Below are 22530 nucleotides of genomic sequence, written 5' to 3'. Positions count from 1 at the left end.
CTTCTAAGGATTCACTCGATCTCTTTTGTCTATATCTAACATATGCTTCCTTCTTTCTCTTAATCAAAACCTCAATTTCTCTAGTCAATCAGCATTCCCTACACCTACCAGCCTTGCCTTTCACCCTAATGTGAATATACTGCCACTGGACTCTTGTTTTCTCATTTTTGAAGGCTTCCCATTTTCAAGCTGTCTCTTTACCTGTGAACATCCGCACCCAAACAATTTTTGAAAGTTCTTGCCGAATACCATCAAAATTAGCCTTCCTCCAATTTAAAACTTTAACATTTAGACCCGGTCTATCTTTTTCCATCATGGTCGCTGGTCACAATGTCTTCCCCCACTTACGCCTCAGTCACTTCCCCTGCCTTATTTCCCAAGAGTAGCTATGATGTGGAGGTGCCAGTGTTGGACTGGGGTGGACAAAGTTAAAAATCACACGACACCAAATTTATTTGGAAGTACAAGCTTTCAGAGTGCTGCTCCTTCATCAGGTAGCTAGTGGGGCAGGATCATAGGACACAGAATTTATAGTGTATGACACTATGATCTTTTGCTATAAATTCCATGTTCTATTATCCTACTTCACTAGCTACCTGATGAAAGAGCAGCGCTCCGAAATCTTGTACTTCCAAATAAACCTGTTGGACTATAACCTGGTCTCATGTTATTTTTAACTTTCCTAAGAGTAGATCAAGTTTTGCACCTTCTCTAGTCGATATATCCACAAACTGAATCAGAAACTATTCCCGCACACACTTAACAAATTCCTATCCATCTAAACCCTTAACACTATGGCAGTTCCAGTCTATGTTTGGAAAGCTAAAATTCCCTACCATTACAATCCTATTATTCTTAAAGATAACTGAAATGTCCTTACAAATTTGATTCTCAATTTCCTACTGACTATTGGGGAGTCTATAGTACAATCCAAATAAGGTAATTACCCCTTTCTTATTTCTCAGTTCCACCCAAATAACTTCCCTGGAAAGCCTCTGTAAGTACAGCAGTAATGCTATTCCTTATCAAAATTGCCACTCCCCCTCCTCTCTTACCCATATTTCTGTCCTTCCTAAAGCATTTGTATCCTGGAACAGTCCTATCCATCCCTGAGCCACGTTTCTATAATTTTTATGAGTCCCATGTTCCTAACCATGCCCTGAGTTCATCTGCCTTCCCTATAGGCCTCTTGAAATAAATGCAGTTTAATTTACCTTGTTTTCTGCTTTGTTCCTGCCTGCCCTGACTGTTTGAGCAGATAGATCCATTGCAAACTGTCAGATAGAACTTGTAATATAACTACATCATTAAGACTGACAACTATAACTCGTTTTTTGATCTTCTAGTGTTTAGTTGACCAGACCTATGTGTGGAGTGTACTACAACCCTATAAGAGCAAAATAAGAACACAGTGTAACGGCAGTGAAAGTGTCACTGAACACTTTTTTTAAAATTCAGTCATTCAGGTCCTGTTTCTGAAAACCAAACAAAACATTTTACAATTTTGTTCCTTCTAAGTAGACATCATACTGCCTACAGAATCAGGAACCAGAATCAGTTACCTTTCAAATGCTTTCACTTAGTCTTTCAGGCCTTGTGTAATCTATAAGTTATTGATTTCAAGCATGATGCCAAAATTTCTTATGGCGAGCTCAGCCTTTGGCTCCATAGTTTGCAGTGGTCTTTGTTTCTTGTATCTTATTTTCTCCAAGAGATTTCTCCAAATCTCTCTTCAACCTTTACTATTATTTTTAAAATTGACAGTGAACATTCATTTGTTCCTCCTAAAGAACCTGCTAAAATATTGGTGTCCAATCAATGCTGTGACAAGAACAATTTGAAAACTCAAAAACATAGGGTGGAGTCTTATCATTTCCCTGGCTGTCAGTTGCATCAAGATTTTTGGTGGGTTTCTCACCACAAAACCTAGCGGGATATTTCACCATATCTTTCCATTAATGACCTACCCTGTCCCTGTGACACTCTCTACCCTGGCTCTAACCTCATCTTACCCCCAAAGATTCCTGAAACAACTCACCATACAGCAGACATCCATCAATCTCTGGCATCCACACCATCTTTAAAAGGCAGTTGTGTACTTGGACAAGTGTTGTGCCTCAACAGCAATGTAATGGCCCAGAGGTCACAAAACCACATTATCCTTCACTCGTAGCCAGTATTGCTGATACTCTGTCCCCCTACACTGCTATGCTCTCATCCTGTTTGTTGTTTAACCAACAGGTCATACAGTTTACCTGTCCTTAGCTACATCCCATCCAAGCACCCTCACTAAGTCACTGCTACTCTGTTCCCAATAGTCATTAGAGATACACTGCTTGTCATTGTCATTGTCCAGTAGGAGAATATCACATACAGGCAAACAATCCAATAATTCCAAAGATGAGGTTTTACTTACAGCCAGCTAAAGTGAGCACTGCCTTTGTGTGCCATCCAGCAAGATGATTTGTGCTTTAAAGAGCATATCAATATGGTAGTGCTGACAACCTTTAAGTTCTGGCTGATGCACTAATATGCCAACAGGCATTGCACAGACTGGCAAGGATGCTGTGGGCACACAGGTAGGCACTAAGTGAGCAAGCATGAATAGAGCAAATGAACAGCCCTGAGATACAGCCTGCTCCAACCTGTGTGTTGTGTGTCTGTTCCCTGCTCCCTTGCATCCATCTTTCACTGTTACTTGTTAGTATGCCCTGCAATGCAGGTGAATCAAAGAGGTGTTGTGAGCAGTTGGCAACTATCAGATGCCAATGTCTGTGTGTGAAGGCTGTATGCACTGTTTCCCATGGATCATATCCTGAGATGTTTTTCACGCAGGACAACATGGAGGCTCTTCACAGTTGGTGGTGAGCTGAAGTGACTCTGCATTCTATGTTGAGAATTCTCAGCACCTGGTTCATTTGGCAGATTTTGTAAAATTGGGAGCTGTACATTAATGAGGTGAAATGTGTTGTTGATTCAAGCAAGTATTCCCTGAATATAGAACTTGACACTACCCAGACAGAATCTTGCCTCACAAGACTGCTCCCCACCTTCTTACACAATTCTTACACGATTCTTCTCATAGTGCACATTGTTCAGGTCCTGATAAGATTCTGCCCATAGTTTTTACATGTATCTCAACTACTACTTTTCAATTTGTTTGGGCTTTAAATTGTCAGATATCTGGTTCTGAATAAGAAGGAATTTCCTCCAGTTTAATGTTACAAAACCTGAAGCTGCTGCCTTCAGCCTCTGCCACGAACTCCATAGCCTATTCACTGACTCTATCCGTCATCTTTGTAACTGTCTGAGACTGGACCAACTTGCTTGCAACCTCAATGTTATACTTGCAATGCGCTAAACATTCAACCACATATTTGCACCTTGACTAAGACCACCCATTTCCACCTCCACAATATTGGCTAAATCTAAGCCTGTCTCAGGTTGTCTTCTTCCGAAGCCATGCACTATTAGGTATGATACCTCAGACTTGGAAAATTTCAACATAATCCTGGTTGACCTCCAACTTCCCACCCTCTGTGAATTTGAGGTCATCCAATATTCGACTGCCTGTGTCTAACTTTGGACTATTCACCTTCTGTTCTCTGATTAACACTGTCTCCCTGCTAAACAACGTCTTGACATTAAAATTTTCATCCTTGTTTCCATGGCCTTGTTCCTCTATACTTCCTCATATATTAATTAATTCAGTGATTCATTCACTTGCTCACGCTTTACAACATTGACTCATTCATTCAGTAATTCAGTGTAGTCAAATCTGTTTCTCATTAATTACTTTGTGCATGCTATAGTTATTACTCATTTTAACCGAAGTTTATTTATTTGTTCTGTTATTTAGGGGTCATCCAAGCTCGAGAAAGCTGAGATCCTACAAATGACTGTGGACCATCTAAAGTTGCTGCATGCAACAGGGGGTAAAGGTAAGAATGAGATAGTTAGTGCTCTGTATTCTGTTCACTTTAAACCGCCATTCCTTTAATATAACAGCACTATGAAGATGTTTGAATCAGTTTATGCCATTCCGTAGGAAGTACTTTTATATGTCAAAGTTAACATGAGAGTTTTGAGGAACGTTATTGAAACCCTTCAAGCCCTGTAAATCTGATTTTGGAGATGTTAAAACAGGATGTAATACCTGTCCTTACGAACGTTAATGAAGAAATGGACACGATTGAAGTATTTATTTCATCACTTTGTTCTCCTATTGCCTTTTAATTGCTATGTGCTATCAATTTGAACAAGGAGGCCCCAGGCTGCAGTCACGATCCAGCCTGGTAAAGAACATATTTACAGAGTATAAAATCTGGACTGAACACTACCAATAAAGTCAACTAATAAACAAGATTAGCTGAAAAAAAACAGACTTCAGTTAATTGCTTTGTGTAACTCAGTGCTTTAAAGAGCATGAACTATATATCCTTGATAAAGAGCTTTGAATATAAGAATTAAATTGCACAGACTCCTTTCTCAGTCTTTCTCTGCATAATGGTTTATCAAAAACTAAATAAGCACAACCACTTCAACTATGTCCTTCATCTTCGTATGAAATAAACAAGGAACTTCCATTTATATAATACATTTCATGACCATATCTTCTTCATCTTTCTTTTCTGTGGTGGCACATAAGCAGATAAAACAAGTGCTTATGTCAGTTTCTATGACTACTTTGGCACCTTCCACAGCTGTCAAGGCTTTGAGTGAGACAGGAACATGGAGTTTCTGGCTCAGAAGCTGCAATACAACCCACTGCACCACAAGACCTCTATTCTTGACCATAGGAGATTTCCAAACATTTCATAATCTATGAATCTTTGAAGTATAGTCATTGCTGTTACTGAGGCAAACACAGCAAACAATTTACATAGTACAAGCTGTTGCAAAATAAATCATTCACAATTAATCAAATTAACCAATTGGGGAAACTCTCTTTACAGTGGCAGACATATTTTGGGCATATCGCCCAGAAACCAAGGAAACAACAAATAGATCTTCAGTGTTCAGTAAACTTTGATAGTCTCCTAAGAGGCAAGGTATTTTCCTTGGATTGGGGGAGTCCAGAACTAGAGGGCATAGGCTTAGGGTGAGAGGGGAAAGATTTATAATGGACCTAAGGGGTAATTTTTTCATGCAGAGGGTGGTGTATGTATGGACTGAGCTGCCAGAGGAAGTGGTGGAGGCTGGTACAGTTATAACATTTAAAATACATAGAGTGATATGGGCCAAGTGCTGTCAAAGGGGACTAGATTAGGTTAAGCCATCTGGTCGGCATGGACAAGTTGAACCGAAGTTGTTTCCATGCTGTATAGCTCTATGACTCTATGGCTCACTAACAGAACCATTGCTCAAGCCTTGGACATGCTGTTGGCTTTCAAATTGACACCCATCTTTCCCTAAATTCCAAGTTCAATTCCCTTCATGCAGATTTCCATCCCTGATCAGAGTACCAAACCCTTTAACATCATAAATGCTATTCTATATTTCTATCACAGAGAATTTCAAATGAACCCCCCTTGTCTTTCTTGACAAATCTGCAGCCTGTAGCACAGTTGAATACACCGCCTATTTCTCATGCCACTCTTCTACAAACTGCAATTGTGATTCATAATTCAGTGATTAATAGTAATTATACTATTCACCTTGATGAATGTTAAATCTCCCAATTCCTTGAAGCAGTTCACATAAATGTCTGTTACCAACCAAAGATATTTCCTTCTCTTGCTCTCCTGTCAGAAACTCCATTGCACATTTGAACCAAATTTCCACCGAGCTTCTGGCAAATAATCCAAGTGAAGAATAAGCAGATCTGAGAATTTCCTGGCCACCACGACAGGTTAGGCTGACCTAGTCTCTTTCAGTTTGGGAACATAAGTGAGGTACAAGATAACCAATCACCTGCAATCACATCCAGAATATGTCTTTGATCCACTCATTTGGGTACAGACCTGGAGTAATAAATGATTGAAGGAGGTAAAATCGAAGTGTAATGTCCATCGTTGGGAACCTAGCAGTGCAAATGTCACTTGTAGTTCATTTTCTAAATTAAGATGATGTTAAACAAACAGGTGAATTCCCAGAAAGGTTAGAAAAAAATTGTCATTAATATTATTTTAGAGACCAAAGTAAGCTTTTCAAAGAGTACCATCCATCAACTTATTCCGAACAGAACAAGATTCCAGGGCTCATGCAAACTTTAATGCAAGGACAATAAAGGAAAATTCATGGTGCTAAGGAACAATGGGAACATCACTTTGTAACAGGTGTGTGCAGCAGATTTGGAGAGAAGGAGAGCACTAATTGTCATTCATATATGTCTCAATAGCAGCAGCTACAGAGGTACAGACCAGAAGGCTAACAACCTTTTGGAATTGAATAAAACACACTTAAAATGCAGATTAGTGAAAGTGCATGCAAGTTGGAACTATTTGCAGAAATGCTGAGGTTTTTGGGGAAGGCTAAGAATCGGCCAGAAGTGAGGTTAGGTTTATAGCATCACAAGTGGAGAAATCACATATTGCAGGCATCACTGACCAGTGTTCGAGTTGACGTCTTCCTCGTGATCTCAACGTAACCCTCAAAGCCTAACCTCTTCAGGAACTCCCCACCTCCTTATAACCTGGTCACACATATTGCCAAGTAAACTTAGCTGTCAATAATTTGTATGCGTGTTATGAAGATATTGTTGCCAAGACATAATCACATCTCAGTTTTGCTATCTTATGTTACAAATGTACGTCAAGGTTCAATAATAATTTGAAAGAAATCTATAAATGAACAATCTCAAACTAAGGATTAAAATGCAATGAAATGATTTAGCAAAAACGTGCTCCAATTTGATAGAATTTCTACAGCTTTCAAAATATTTTCCATGCTTTTGAAGACAGTCACACTACTTTAACATCCAAAATTGTGGCATAAAATTGTTAACTGTAAAAATTAAAAATATTAACTAACAAAAAACTCAAAATAACAATTGATTGTCAGAAAATGTACACATAATGTTGATAATATTTTATGTAAAAATATACTTTTTAATAACATTTTTTAAATACTCTTTTACGTGTGACTAAAATCCAGTCCTTTTCAAAATCAAAACCCTATCCTCGGTGCATGCTATAAGTTAATATTGACCTTTACTCTTTCTTGTTGTATCAGAAGATAACTTCCATGTGTTAAAACTGTTGTTGAATTTTGGTACCCTGATGTATCCATAATTAAAGTGGATATTAATAGAATTAGTTGAAAAGTTTCACTCTCCAACTCTGCTAAGAAAAGTCAATTGTTAATGTATTTTTAAAATCTAATTCCATTCTACTGTGCTTGTCCACATAGTGACAGAAGAATGAGGGAGTAGTCTCACAGTAGCCTATAAAATTCCAACAGGATGAGACAGAGTAGATGCATGAAGGATAGTCTCAATGACAGGGGTTTCCAGAGCCAGAAGTCGCAGTCTAAGGATTATAGATAGACCTTTTTAGGACAGAGATGAGGAGAAATCTCTTCAGCTAGCAAGTAGGGAGCCTGTAAAATTCTCTGTTGTAGAAAACAGCTAAGGACAAAACATTGAATATTTTTAAGAAGGGGTTAGGTATAGTTCTTCGAACTAAAGGAATCAAGTGTATGGGGAGATAGAGGGAACAGGGTACTGAGTTGGATGATCATCCATGATCATTTTGAATGGCAATGCAGATTCAAAGAGCTGAATGGCCTAGTCTTGCATGAATATTCAATATTTCTATGATTTTAGAGCTCCAGAATTAGACTAGTGAGTAATATTTACAATTAGAATCCAAACTTTGTGCTCATTTTACATTCAACCTTATAAATTCTTTCAAGTTTTGAAAGGCAATGCAGTATATCTTAGTTTGCAGGTGACATTTGTTATGAAGCACAAGGTTAGTAGAGGGGAACAAGAAGTTACAAAGAAACATAGATAGAATGAGCAGGCAAAAAAAAAGAAGATAGATTCAGAGTGGAAATTAGGAAAAATTGGTGTATTTTCCTAACAGTAATAGTTTAGGAGTTGTGGAAAGGGAAATATGTCTTCATGTATACATCTGTACATTGTTTGCAAAAAGTAAGCAAGAATCAAATGGAATGCTTGTCTTTTTGTCGAGGGCATTTGTATCCAAAAGTGAATAAGTAAGGATCCATCCATAAGTAAGGTACTGTGTCAGCTTTGGATGTCAAACCACAGCTAAATATATTGACCTTGGAGAGGGCACACCACAGATTTACCAGGTTAATATGACAGTTTCAATTGTTAAATTATGAGGAAAGGTTGTGTGATTTAACAACAAAAAAGGATTAAGAACTATGCCTAACCCCTTCTTAAAAATATTCAAAGAGGAAGATATTAATCCCGTTCCTGATGATTGTGTGTATTCAGTATAAACCAGTCTATCATTTAGCAATACAGTGACATTAAGATTATTATTTATATGATTACCATGGTGTTCATTCAATGTGGTTTTGTTTTGCAGTAATGCAAAACTTGCGATGCAAATCCACATTTGAAATTTCACCCAAATCTGGCAAAAATCTGGCATGATGCTCATGCTTAACTCCATCTTTCTCTGGAGTCTGTTGGGTGTTGAATAGATTTGAACCAAACTCTTGAGCTTTACACCAATGCTCCAGTTGTCATACAAATCCAACTTCAATGGCGGATCTGATTTGGAGAGACTGTAAAGATAGTCATCTACTATCAGTGTTAACATATCATATTTGTGCAATAAGGAAGGAGTGTTCTGCTGCAATCCAGATCAAAGTCAGTGGTTGGGATAAGGGAAATATTTACATAGCAATTAGCCATTGATGTGTCTGACCGAGAAACTTTGATGCTGCTGTTGATGAGTATGAAGGGTTGAAAAATGTTCCTTCTCCCAGTATTAACCTCAATGACGTATTGCGAATATGAAAGCGATTTGGGATTAAAAAGGTGGAGTTACGCTGGTTAATAAATGGCAGAGCAGTCTTAACAGACTGACAGACTCCTTGCTGCCCTTATGTTCCAACTTGCAAAACACATTTTAAAGATTTGGAGAGGAGAACATTCTGAATAATTTTAGCATACCTTGTTTGAAACTGAAGAGAAAAGTTTAGTGGATGTTGATTATTTTATTGGTGATCTTAATGTTGTTTAATTTATAGTCTATGGTCAATCTTGATGTAAAATAAACCTAGACCAGTGTTGTCTTGAAATATTTTGTTCAAACATTCACCATTCAATGGAAGTCTCTTTTATGACTAGGGTGTGTTTGTACAGAGTACAGTAATACATTATTCAGTAGGTTAAATCAAAGCTATGGAAAATGTAGGCAGTATATGCTTTCATAATAGTAGCAGGCCAAGTCATCTACATAAAACATTGGGTTAAACAGATGCATGGAAAATTGCAAAAACATAGAAGTGCTTTACTTTTAACATTCACTCCACTAGGAAATATAATAAATCAATTATGTCACTACTTAGTCTCTGGGAGGACTGAATCTTATGCGAAGGAGGCTGGATGGTCCCGACATGAGAATACTTTTATTACTCATACTGTATTCAGTTTAGTTTACCAACCTGGTCTGACATGGAATGAGATCGGTCAGGTTGGAACCCAGTTTCTAGCAGGTGTAGAGCCATACCACAAAATTGGATACAATTTGGCATTTAGCTGTAATGAACCCCAGTTTCATTTAGGGACCCCATAAACATGACAAATGCTTCAAATCAAAAAAATGCAGTTGGTGGATGTCTTTCAAAGACTAAAATTAATGCACTTCTTTCAATGCAAATTATAGCTTAAAACAACATCCTGCTTTGGCTGTTCTGGCCTAAGAACAGTTATAATACTGTCCAGTGAAATATAAGTTCAGCAACAAGCAAACCAAGGAGCTAAAATCATGACCTTCTAGGAAGGAGCCAATGGTTTAACTTTATATCATACCCGGCACATTGTGTACAGTTATTGTAATTAAAATAAAATAACATGATTTGACTGACTGCTTCTTTGGGGTGGTCTTTGGCTGTGAATTTGAAGTTTAGCTTCCTGCACTGTGGTGGTTATGCTAAGTGTGTGTCACAATGGGCAAAAGATATACAGTATTGTGATAATTATAATGTTACATCTAAACCCAGATGTAATTGATTTTAATACTTCAAATAAAAACCTTTAAAGTTTAAGCAATAAGTCTGTAAGTTAGCTCACTGAGCTTGAAGGTTTGTTTTCAGACATTTTGTCACCATAACTAGGTAACATCATCAGTGAGAGTCTCTAATGAAGCACTGGTGGTATGTCCTGCCTCTCTGTTTATAGGTCTTGGTTTCTTAAGGTGGGTGATGTCATTTCCAGTTCTTTTTTCTAAGGGAAGGTAGATAGGGTGTAAATCGATCTGTTTATTGATGGAGTTCTGGTTTGAATGCCATGCCTCTAAGGCGTCTTTGTTTCACCTATCCTAGGATGTATATGTTGTCCCAGTCAAAGTGATGTTCTTCTTTGTCTGTATATATGGAAACTAATGATAGTGGGTCGTGTCTTTTGGAGGCCAGTTGATGTTCATGTATGCTGGTGGAAAGTTTCCTGATAGTTTGTCCAATGTAGTGTTTTTTACTATTCTTGCATGGTATCTTGTAAATGATGTTAGTTTTGCTGGTGGTATCTAATGGATCCTTTAGGTTCATTAGTTGCTGTTTAAGTGTGTTGATAGGTTTGTGGGCTACCAGAGACTCTCACTGATTATGTTACCTAATACGGTGATGAAACATCTGAAAACAAACCTTCAAGCTCAGTGAGCTAACTTACAGACTTATCATCAACCTGAGCTACAAATCTTCACAAAAATTGCTAGTTTAAACAATATTTATTTCCCAGATCTAACTGAGTATTTACCTTATTAGCTCACTACATCATTTCAAGTTGACATACAGCTCATTGATGACCATTTAACTGGATTTTTAACATTGTACCAAATCATAATCACAGCTGAACAATTTATATGCACTGAAAAACTAACTTTAACTTTAACTTTACATTTCTGGAATGTCAAACTTCTCCATGAATATTTAAAATTCTACAGCTATTTAAATAATTTTAAAAATATTTGTTCATGCTATTTAAACGTCTATTTTAATCCCATTTATGCATGCCAATCACTATTACACTTGCATGGACAAGTTGGACCAAAGGGTCTGTTTCCATGTTGTACATTTCTATGACTCTATGACTCTATAATAATGTGTTTTTTTTTATTTTGTGGTTTGCTATCTATGAGAATACTTCAATGTGATTACCTTCCTAGTCTGGTTTCAGACATCACTGGCTACCCTCTGCTTGGTAGTAAAATGAAAGTAACACAGGTAATGGCAAAATCCGCACTACAAAAATCACTAGATCTTTTCCATGCAGCTTCCTTCAGTATCAGCAGTGAGCAACATCACTTCACTGCTAAAGGTAAAATCCAGACTTTGTTCTTAATTTAAAAATGACTCAATACATTCAACAGTTCAATAAATTATTTTAAAAGCTTACACTTCAGCTTCTTTAGTTTCTTTTTCAGTTACAGCAAATTTACTTTTATATATAATATTTTTGACTTGTTTAGACCGAATTTTCCTTTTAAATGTCTTTTGCAGTATTTAAACCTTAGCCATAACAAATCACCTTAATTCAAACATGTACCTGATCTCCTTTATATAAAACTATATTTTGAGGCTCCCTAACTGGTGTTTGTCAATATTTATCCTGTTATCGATATTGCTTCCCTAGGTTTATGTTTCATCTATTGATAGACATGAACATTCAGAGGAAGGATTTATTTCTAAAGGATTGCATCATGGGTTTTATAAAAGCCCAAAGCCATTGAAGAACAATTGCAATGAATTCTATAGATGATCACTCTACAATACTTATTAAAATGTAACAACATTAGGCAATGTACAAGCTTTGCTGAGTTCATTATGCTAACTATTACTATTTTGTTGATAGGCTATTTTGATCCTCACTTGCTTGCTGTGGATTACAGAAGTATGGGATTCAGAGAGTGTCTTGCAGAAGTCATAAGGTATCTCAGCTCACTTGAACGATTTCAAGGCCATGACAATACTGATCCATTAAAAGAGCGTCTGGTATCTCATCTCAACAACTATGTATCTGAAATAGAGCCTACACCATTGGCACCGGCTTCTTTGATCCATCGAACCTGGACTTGGCCACACCATCAATTAACTACTTTACTTCCACAGACAGCAGAAGGAGGACAATTACCATGCATGGATACTCTGCAGAACCCAGCTTTCCTTACTGGCTCTGCATTAGCATGCTCCACATCTTCTCTGAGAGGAATTCCTCTTGACAAAATAGCCTCCTCAGTGATATCACCCACACACAATCTTCTCCCAAACATGACATCATCTAGCCTCAATTTCTTGTCAAACTTGGCGTCACCTATTCATAGAGTGCTGTCCAACATGACATGCACATTTCCTGGTGTTCTATCCAATGTAAGCTCGACCAACAAAATGTTGACTGGTGTTGCTGTATCTCCACAAATTAGTTCACCCTTGCTGTCACCAGCTTCCAGCACCAGCACCATTCATACAACAAATCCAACTGCAGCGATTCCTGGCTCTTTAGGACTCTTTCCATCTGTATCACATTTCCGACATAATCCCTCTAGTCAAACAAGCAACCTGAATGCTCGCAAATCCCAGAGGTCATGGACAACTGCGATTGGGGCTTTCTGAATCTAGCCTAATCAGGAAAAGATTTTAACTATACTTTTTTTATGATGATATATTGTGATATAGAAAGTATATTGTGCCAGAAAATATCCTGATAGGTTTCAGCAATTTGTAATCATATGGAAATGAGAGAAAATATAACTGAAGTTCATATCAATGCACCTTACAAGGGCAGAAATTTCCTCCAGCATCCAGCATATGAAACAATTGCTTTTAGCCTAATAAATTAAGTATTGTAACTCATATAGTTTACTCCACCCTTCCTCACTGTAGTGCTTTTGTTTCTCAAACCAGGCTTGGTCACTGCAAGTACCTTGGATAGAAAAAGTAGAACAGGATTTGTGTTCAATCTTTAGTGACCTTCTAGCCCTCCTTCATTCTTGGGCCTTGGGCCTTGGGCCAGTGAGTTGGGCCACAGAGTGAGTAGAATTCCTGGTTTTGCAAACCTGAGTTTTAAAATTAGTGGCCTAGATATCAGATTCTCACTCATGCTCAGGAAAATGCTGACTGAGGAGGTGGGCTGAGCAGAAGGACCGCCTCAGGCCCTGCCTCCACCACCCCCTTTATCTGCAGTTCCCCCAACACCCACTCACAGTGCTGAAGAAGGTTTACACCTGAAACATCGACTTCTCCACCTCGTGATGCTGCCAGGATTGCTGTGTTGTTCCAGCCTCCTGCCTGTCTGCCTTAGGGTTCTGGTCTTATGTCCAAAATTATTAAAAATAAATAAGTCATACAGCTTCCCTCCAGTCCTAACCCTCATGCTTCCTTATAGCCCACACAACTCCCCCCTCTCTGACCCATGCCAAACATGTCACCTCATGACCTGTACCCACTCCCAGTTCCCATGCCAAATAATGCCCCTATAACCACCCTCCTTCATAACCTCTTCTGCCAACTTAGTTCTAATACATGCCAACCCATTCCTCCCTAAACATCACCCTTTGTTGTTATATCTACATGAAAACTCTCACAGTCTCTCCAGCTAGGAATCCATGCAGATTTGAAGTAAAATAAAGTTCAATAAAATACATTTCTACATGTGTGTTACAGACTTCACTACATTGGGAAAAAAACTCTCATCCATAAAAAAGTACTCAATTTATATTCAAATGACATCTTATAATATCAAGCATTTCATTTGATTGCTCAATCCCAGACAAGAGCAGACATTGGAATTCATAGCCCCATTTCAAAGAGTCTGTCCCATTTAAAGATATAAATCAAACTGTAAAATTGAAGCACCCTGTCCTTCATAATGGATGGTTGTGAAATCAATCAAGCAGCAAGAATCTAGGAATGGAAATTCTCGGTCATTTGTCAACAGACAGATGAAATTGTAAGCATTTATTTTAATACAACAAGAGTTGTAAAAACCTTGACAACTTGATAACTCCCATTGACAGGCTCTCTTGATATTTTTGACAGATTCCTTTACACAGGTCCCATTGACACTTTTGACATTTTATTTCTGAAGATCTGTTGACAATTTCAGTGAGTTTGACAGTTAATGTGAGTATGCAACTTGTATCATACATGCAAGCCTACTTTTAACAATTCCAAAAGCCACTGTCCCAAAGGGTACCTCATCTATCCTAAAGGTGTTTCAGAAAAATGCCCAAAGGGTTACTATGCTTTTTAAAGGGATATCCTAGCTATCTAAAGAAATACACAAAGTTCATATCTGTCCTTACCAGATCCAATCTGCACATCTTGGGTTTCACATTCTTAGGCTATCAAAATTTGATTTGAGTGGAGGCAGTTGCTAACTTAAATAGCCAGGCGCTTCCATGTACAAGTTTGAGCCTTCCCCATTCCCACCCCATCAAAGTAAGAAGTACTGCCTTTGGGTATGGGACTTCCAATTTTGGGCACTTCTGCCATTTTCGTCATAATGATGAAGAAAATCAAGTCATTGATGTCACCCTATAAGATGAAAGCTTCATGTTCATTTCTGGTACAAATCTGGTACTGATTTGTTTTTCAATCCCCTAGTAATGAAAATCCATGCACATGCTAAATGTAATTCTGCCTTATATTCCCTCATTTTGCATTTCTCAATTGTTATCCCCAACAGTAGCTATTTTCTTTGAGTTGTGGACTTAGACATTCTGCATTGTACACTGGTTGACTATTACCCATATTACTCTATAATGAGTCAATATACTGTTAAAGGGTAGGGTTAGTTCTTTAATAATAATGGAGGGTACTTCTACTGTGCAATATTCCACTTTGTTGTCTGGGGAGAAAAGGATGCAAACTGAAAAATAGCAGCTCAGGATGGGACTTGATATTTCACAAAATTTAAATTTCATAACCTACTGGGCTATAGAAATATATTCCTTTCTTGATAAGAAATCTACGCAGAGTCAAAATAGTTCAACTTTTACAGTTCTGATGATGCTAGAAATTGTTCAAGAAATATCCATTAACTATCATTCTAATCAGGAATGAAGTAAAATGGCTGTAGATTTGGTACAGCACCAAGAAAGAACTGTTATTGGTACTTCTATGGGTATTGTATTTGGTACACAGAGAGACCATTCAGAGAAATCTATGGCTGATATTTGCAAGATTTGTAGTCATAGTAATACTTGTGTTCAGTAAACACACTTAGAGTGAATTTATGACTCATTATATTTAGTATTTCCACAAATAATAGATATTTTCTAATTAACCTGCTCAGAAATGTTATTGCATATCTCCGGAGCAGGTAAAGCATGAATCCGGACCTTCTGACTCAGAAGCAGGGACGCTACATCACAAAGACCTTTATCCACAGATAATTAGCCTACACAGTTTGTCTTGGACAGGCTGTTTAGGTACCAAGATAAATTTAAGGAGAAACCCTAATACTTAGACTCATCACCAAAACAATATTAATTCAGGAAATTGAGACCCAATAAAGTCTCACTGATGTTTGTTAGAAGATAATTAAAAAGAATTAATTTAGTTAAAAATAAATAGTTGCAAAGCTCTTTGGGACTGTAGGGCATAAATTTATTTTATATGCAAAGATTTACGTTGACTTTCGGCTGAGCAATACCTTGATACAAAAATTCAAATCCTTCTTTTCAATTCCCTTCATGGCCTTAAATCTCTCCCTAGCTCTGTAACCTCCTCCAGCCCAACAACCCCCTGAAACCTCTGCACACTTTCGGGCCTCATTTAGTCACTCTACCATTGAGATCGTATCTTTAGTTCCCTAAGCCCTGGAATTCCCTCCAAATGTCTTTCAGTCTCTTTAACTCTTTGTTCTTCTTTAAGGGAAGGTTTCTTCTTTAAAGACAATCCTTAAATTGTATCCCTGTGACCAAGCTTTTGCTCATCTGGCTGAATATTTCCTGATGTGTCTCCATGTCAAATTGCACTCCACGGTGTTCTTACATAAAGCACTTTTGAATGTATTTAATAGATTAAATGTGTTCTATCAATACAAGTTGCTGATTTTGATTTCATGCAAAAATAGGCAATCACAAATCTCTACACTTCACCCAATTATTTCTTTCTTATTCAGTGAGCAAATTGAAATGTGGATTTCTGATTCACTATTTCCTGGATTGTGCTCTTGCTCAAAATAAATGTATACTCCATCATTATCCCCTGGGCCCACACCCAGACACACCCCTCCAACTCCACATAAGATCCACCCATTCCATTCATACAGATGCCCCAACCACCGACATCGTCCCCTCTTGTCTCCCAGACATGTACATCACTTCCAATATATAGATCTGCTTCTCCACTCCCAGTGACATGGCCTTCTGTCCAGACCCACTGATGTCTCTGACCTTCTGATGCAAATTGACCCTTGTCTCTGAGGACATCACCCTCATGGGCTATGAGGATTTTATTTGCAGACACCAATTGTGGTCATGTCAGAATGTAGGTGAGGGCCAGTGCTCAGTGCAGTCAAGGGGGGTGATGGGAGCTGTCAATTTGGTTGAATGCAGTGTGTTTGCTACACAGGCAGCTGACACATTCTGTAGATTTTAGATTGACATCTTGGTGCACCGTATAATAAGATGTTCCTATTTACCCATCCCCTCCCAATCCCCACCATATACTAGGGGTGTATGTGGCTAGTGCGCATGGATCATGCCCAGAGATCTTGTGTGGTAACCAACATGGAGGCTCTCCTCAGCCAGCATTGCACTAGAGTCACCATACCTGTTCTGACCTCCATGTTGAGACTTTGCACTGTCTAGCTTGTTTGACACCTTTGATAGGATAAGAAACAGCATATTAAAATGGCAAATTATGATGATAATGAGGTGTTTAACAAGTAATATATCCCCTTAAGTAACAAATCACCACTGTATAGTGAAAAAGAAGTCACACTGCTTGACAAATGCAGTCAGTTGTTCCCGATACTAAGATAGACTTTGTCGGATGTCTTGCACAATACTGTCACAAAACTTGCCATAGCCTTGTTCTCAGTCTCCGATAAAATTCTGCCCATAAACTCGATGTAAGATGCTGTATATAAGATGCCTTGCATTAGCCATCAGGTACCCCTAAGTATGCGGTGCTACTGAAGTGCATTAGCACCTCCAGTTGAAAACAAAAAAGCTTATCTTTGTGACAGCTTAAAGTTTAAAAACTGCTCCAATACCTCAAAATCTTCATTACACAATTCTTGAGGAACATTGAACGTATCAATCCCTTCAAATAATTGAAGCTAAATTCTAACTGATTTAAAGTGATCATTTTAGAAAGCAGTTGTTTTTTTCTGTTGAAATTAATTTTTTATGGCAGGCACTTAGGTTGACTGTCAGAATTGAGAGCCACAATGGACATGGGTTAAACGTTCAGACTTTTCCCATCTTAGTTTTATCTAATTGGGAGTTGCTCAAGTGAAGAGGATAACATCTGTCTGACATGGGGAGGTGGAGACAGAAGACTGCAGTCCTGAGACACCTTTAGCACCTCTGGGACTGCAATTTGGGAATTGAGAGTAAGCTGAAAGCAGGAAAAAACTTAACTGGATGGGGAGGGAAAAACTTGTTTGAAAAGGAGATTAAAAATCACATATCAGGTTATAGTCCAACAGGTTTATTTGGAAGCACTGGCTTTCGAAGCATTGCTGACAACCACTTGATGAAGGAGCAGTGCTCTGAAAGCTAGTGCTTCCAAATAAACCTGTTGGATTATAACCTGGTGTTGTGTGATTTTTTTAACTTTGTCCACCCCAGTCCAACACTGGCTCCTCCAAATCATGAAAAGGAAGGATATTTTATGTGAATACATGTCACGCATCACATTTTTATGGGACTTCAATTTCTAGACAGCAAGTGACTCTAAATCCCAAACTGCTCCAAGTTTGTGTGTCAATAATACAAACCAGATTTATAGATTACTTCTATGTCTCAGTATTTAATGCCTCTTATTGGAGCAGACTGGCAGGGAGTTTTCTCTTGAATTAATTACATCATTATAAAATTGAAGCACTCCACATATTCAGTTCTAGTGTTTCCAATCTTCCACTTCAGTCTCTTATTAAACAGTCATATATGTTTTGCAGACATGTAATGAGATTGGTCTGTCATGGACACCCCAACTATTAGCAGCAAAATCTTACGTTTGTAGCATAGTCATTCCATAGAAAAAAATATTGAAGTTTTGCTGTTTGAGCATTAAACAAGGAATAAGAGAACTTTGAATGGGGACATCATCAATGAGAAAGGTTTTGGGAGGTTTGAAAAGGAAAGTTTTCTCTGAAGTTCAGAGGGAAGGGAATTATCTGTCTCTAACCAAATTGGCAAAGCAATGATTAAGTTAGGTAAGTCACATGATTGTCAGTATTTTCTACAAGTTTGCGTGCCTGTTTCCTGTACAACACGCTACCCTGCAGAGTGGTTGGAAGTAAACTAAACCCATACAATTGCTTGGTGTGAGGGTGCACTGAGATTAAAGTATATCAAAACCCCAACAGTACTTACTGTTGTTTACAGAAAAGCAATCTTTGGAAAAAGTTTATATAATGGATTTTTTAATATAATAGAAATAATGCTATTAAGTAAAGCTCTGAAAACTTATTTGAAAATGTAGAAATATCGCTAGTAGAATATACAGCTGATCAGTGGGTAATTTCTGAAACAAATGCACTTAATCCCTCCACTATGTCGGAAACCCATAAGAAACCCCATTTTAAATCTGAACTATACATATTGATTCTGCACCATATGTATTTTCAAAATGTATTGAATTTTGTACGGTTAAAGGTTTAAATATCTGCTGAATTAATAAATATGTATTGGGTTTAAACCACCAAAAGTGTGAAATAATTTCATTTACTTCTGTCTCCTGCTCCGATCTCAACAAAAATGATAAATTTTAAATCTAGTTTTCCATCATGTTGTCCAGGCACTAATCTAGCCAAGTAAAAACTGATATAGCAGCAATGGCTCTGTCTCAGCACATTTGTCTCAGAGTTGTTTGTTTAAGTTCCAATCCATGTCTTGAGCACATAAGTCCAGGCTGACATTCCAGAACGATGCTGAAGAAGAGGGGCACACTTTCAAGATGAGATAGGACGTTAATCAAGGTGTTGTCTGTTCTCTCAAGTGTAAACGATCACCTGGCACTACTTCAATGAAATGCAGGGCAGTTTCCTTGATATCCCGACCAGTTTTAATGTTGCAATCAATATCACAAAAAAATACGATTATCCGGCGAGTAACAAATTGTTGCTTGTATGACTTTGTTGTGTACAAATTGGTTTCCACGTTTCCTGCATTGTAATAATAATCAAAAGTGCTTCAATAGTTGGGAAGGCCTGTGATTGTGAAAGGCACATTATAAATGTAAATCCTTTGTTCTTTTTGATATGGAAAAACATCAGAGATCAAGGCATGTATTTGGACTCCTGGATCAGGAGTGCAGAGTCAGAGCATTTCCTAGCTCTGCAAACCCAACATGGAAATAAGTAGCTCAGAAGGTAGACTTTTCTTTCAGGGTAATGGGAGCCTGATTGAGTGACCTCAGGATGATAACAGAGACTACCAGGTACAAAAATGGGTTGCATGGAAAGCCTGCCTCAGTGTTGAAATTTAATTTCAAAAAGGACAAAACATAATACATCCCTCCAGCTCTTACACCTCAGCCCTCCCTCCCACACACTCCCTGTGATGCATCCACACAAATCCAAGTCATGCCATTTCATTTTCTCCAACCATCACCCAATGCCCCCTAATGTCATCCAAGCCAAGAGAGTCCACCCAAACAATCCTCATGCACCTCATACCTTGTTATGAAGCCAAAATGCCCCCTCTCAGCATTTCATAACTTCCAAGCCAACCTATGCCCCCGTACCCATATCCCATCTTATCATCCCATGCCACTAAATACAAACTCATATTAACACATGCCCACACCCAATCACCCTTACACCCACCATGCCTAAGACAAGCCTAAAGTCCCAAGCTGAGATGAAACTAAACATTGTTCGATAAAATATTTAGCAGCTTGTATTGGAGACTTTTCTGTATTGAAAGACCATGCACATTTATAAGAAGCATTTATTAAATTTCCATTCTCTCAACTAATAAAGCCTTATAACAAGAAACATTTAATTGAAGTGCACAATTCCATATAACAAGAAGATTGGAATTAAATCATAACCTGACATCAAAGAGTCTATAACCACTTGCAGCTGTCAATCAAGCTGTGAAATGAAAACACCCAGCTGTGATAATGGATGGTTGTGAAATAAGTCATGCAGCTGTAATTTAGTATTGTCGATCCTCAGATTTACTGCCAACAGACAGAGCAAAGTGGTAAGCAATTATTTTTAACCACTCCAAACATACTTTTCAAAGATTAAAAGAACAGCACACTTTTGAAAATCATGACAGTTTGACAAATCTCTTCCTACAAGACTCTGTGATGGGTCCCCTTAGCACTTTTGACAGCTCTTGTTGACAACTCCATTTCACAGGTCCTATTGACATGTGCTTTTGACAATTTTGACATTAATTTTGACAGAACAATTAACAGTTTCAATGAATTCCACATGATTGGGTCTGTATACCTTCCACACACAATTAAGCCTACTTTTAACAATAATGAGGGCACCCCAATAATGACATACCCCAGAGGGAACCTTACTTCCCAACGGTGTCCTGGGATCAAATCCAAAGGTGTACCATAGCTTTTCAAATTAACCCACAAAGTTCACATCGGCTTTTACCACACCTTATCTGCACACTTCGGATTTCATACTCTGAGGATCCCAAAACTCCATTTCAGTCAAGCAGTTCAGGCAGCATCCAAGGAGCTTCGAAATCGACGTGACGTTTCGGGCAAAAGCCCTTCATCAGGATTCCTGATGAAGGGCTTTTGCCCGAAATGTCACGTCGATTTCGAAGCTCCTTGGATGCTGCCTGAACTGCTGTGCTCTTCCAGCACCACTAATCCAGAATCTGGTTTCCAGCATCTGCAGTCATTGTCTTTACCTCCATTTCAGTCAAGGCAGTTGATAATTGAAATGGGAAAAATGCAACCCACCCCCCTGAAAAGTGGTTTTCTGTTGCAATGAAAAGCTACCCTAGCTTGGCCAAACTAACATGATTCAAGTAGAAAACCTGCAAATTTCTTTTTAATTCTAATGTGAATCATCTACGCAGAGACATAGATGTAGATAAAATTATGCATTGACACAAGTAAACATTTATTAATGTACAGAAGCATAGACAAGTGTGTATAGACCTGGTAAACGCCATCCAAATAACCATTGAATACATCAGGAAGTACCAAGCTTTTCAAGCCTTTAAGTTTGAGCCACATTTTTTTCTCTACATGAGCCACTGTGAATACCCCTGCACTCTTGTCTCATCTCTACTCCCGTGTTTAAATCTTGTTCACTGTGTCCCAAAAACATTTCCATTAAAACTGTGATCTGTGCAAACAAATATTCACCAATGTCTTGATTTCCTTTATATTCATCTTAAAATCATGCCATTTGATTACCATCATTCTCACAAATGGACAATCTTAATAAATCCATGTAGCACCTTAGTAGTACTTTTATGTTTTTCCTAAAACAAGATGGAGTTCCCTTTTCATTGTATGCAATTTGTAGTATGTAAATTCATCAGTCTGTGGAAATTGTAATACAGGGAAAGGAGAGTTCCAAAGAATTGCTACATAGAATACATTCAAAATTTTAACTACATTCAATATTGCCTAGGAACAAGGACAGGACTCATTCAAGATTTCCAGTAGGTTACACAAAACAGTTGAAGTGGATGACCAAAGGGTAGTAAACAGATTACAGGTAATTAGAGAGAGAGAGAAGCAGGCTCCACTGCTGATATTTAACTGGATTGCTGTCAAGGCAACTAACACCACTGTTCTGCATGTTGGGCTCAGGAAGACAACCCAGGAATAGTCAGATAGTTCTGTGCCAATTGGATCCAGGAAGGAGTTCTAAGAGCCACTTGATGCAACTCCACGCTTAGGGAAAAGCCGAGAGCTGTACTAGCTTGGTGAAGCTAGCAGTCTGTGGACAAGCTGAAATTGCATATGTGAATGTTCGCTGCAGTAAAATTTCCAGGGTAGTGGGCTGGGAATCAAAAGCCTCACTTTGCCCACAGTTAGCATAAAGGTAAAGATCTTTAAAAATATGCAGAATTCCCCAATTTACTTATCATTTAGACCCAGTTTGATGGAAAACATGGACTATGATTTTGTAATTAACGGCAATTACAATTTATTACAAATAAATAGAATTAAACTACAGATAAACAATTATTAGCCATCGACATATAATTCTACAGATTA

General features: G+C 38.1%; 1 protein-coding gene across 4 annotated transcripts in view; it reads left to right on the top strand.

Annotated features, from left to right (window-relative positions):
- Nucleotides 1-18981, top strand: part of LOC140453616 (hairy/enhancer-of-split related with YRPW motif protein 1-like) — a 28366-nt gene extending 9385 nt beyond the window's left edge. For all 4 annotated transcript variants that reach the window (XM_072548463.1, XM_072548465.1, XM_072548466.1 and 1 more), the window contains exons 5-6: nt 3860-3941; nt 11993-18981. In XM_072548463.1, coding sequence (XP_072404564.1) covers nt 3860-3941; nt 11993-12750 — 840 coding nt within the window. In that variant the 3' untranslated portion in view covers nt 12751-18981. The remainder of the gene's footprint in view (nt 1-3859; nt 3942-11992) is intronic.
- The last annotated feature ends 3549 nt before the right edge of the window (nt 18982-22530 follow it).

Source organism: Chiloscyllium punctatum, chromosome 27 (genome assembly GCF_047496795.1).
Source record: "Chiloscyllium punctatum isolate Juve2018m chromosome 27, sChiPun1.3, whole genome shotgun sequence".
Classification (NCBI taxonomy): domain Eukaryota; kingdom Metazoa; phylum Chordata; class Chondrichthyes; order Orectolobiformes; family Hemiscylliidae; genus Chiloscyllium; species Chiloscyllium punctatum.
This window is presented reverse-complemented; position numbering and strand designations above follow the sequence as displayed.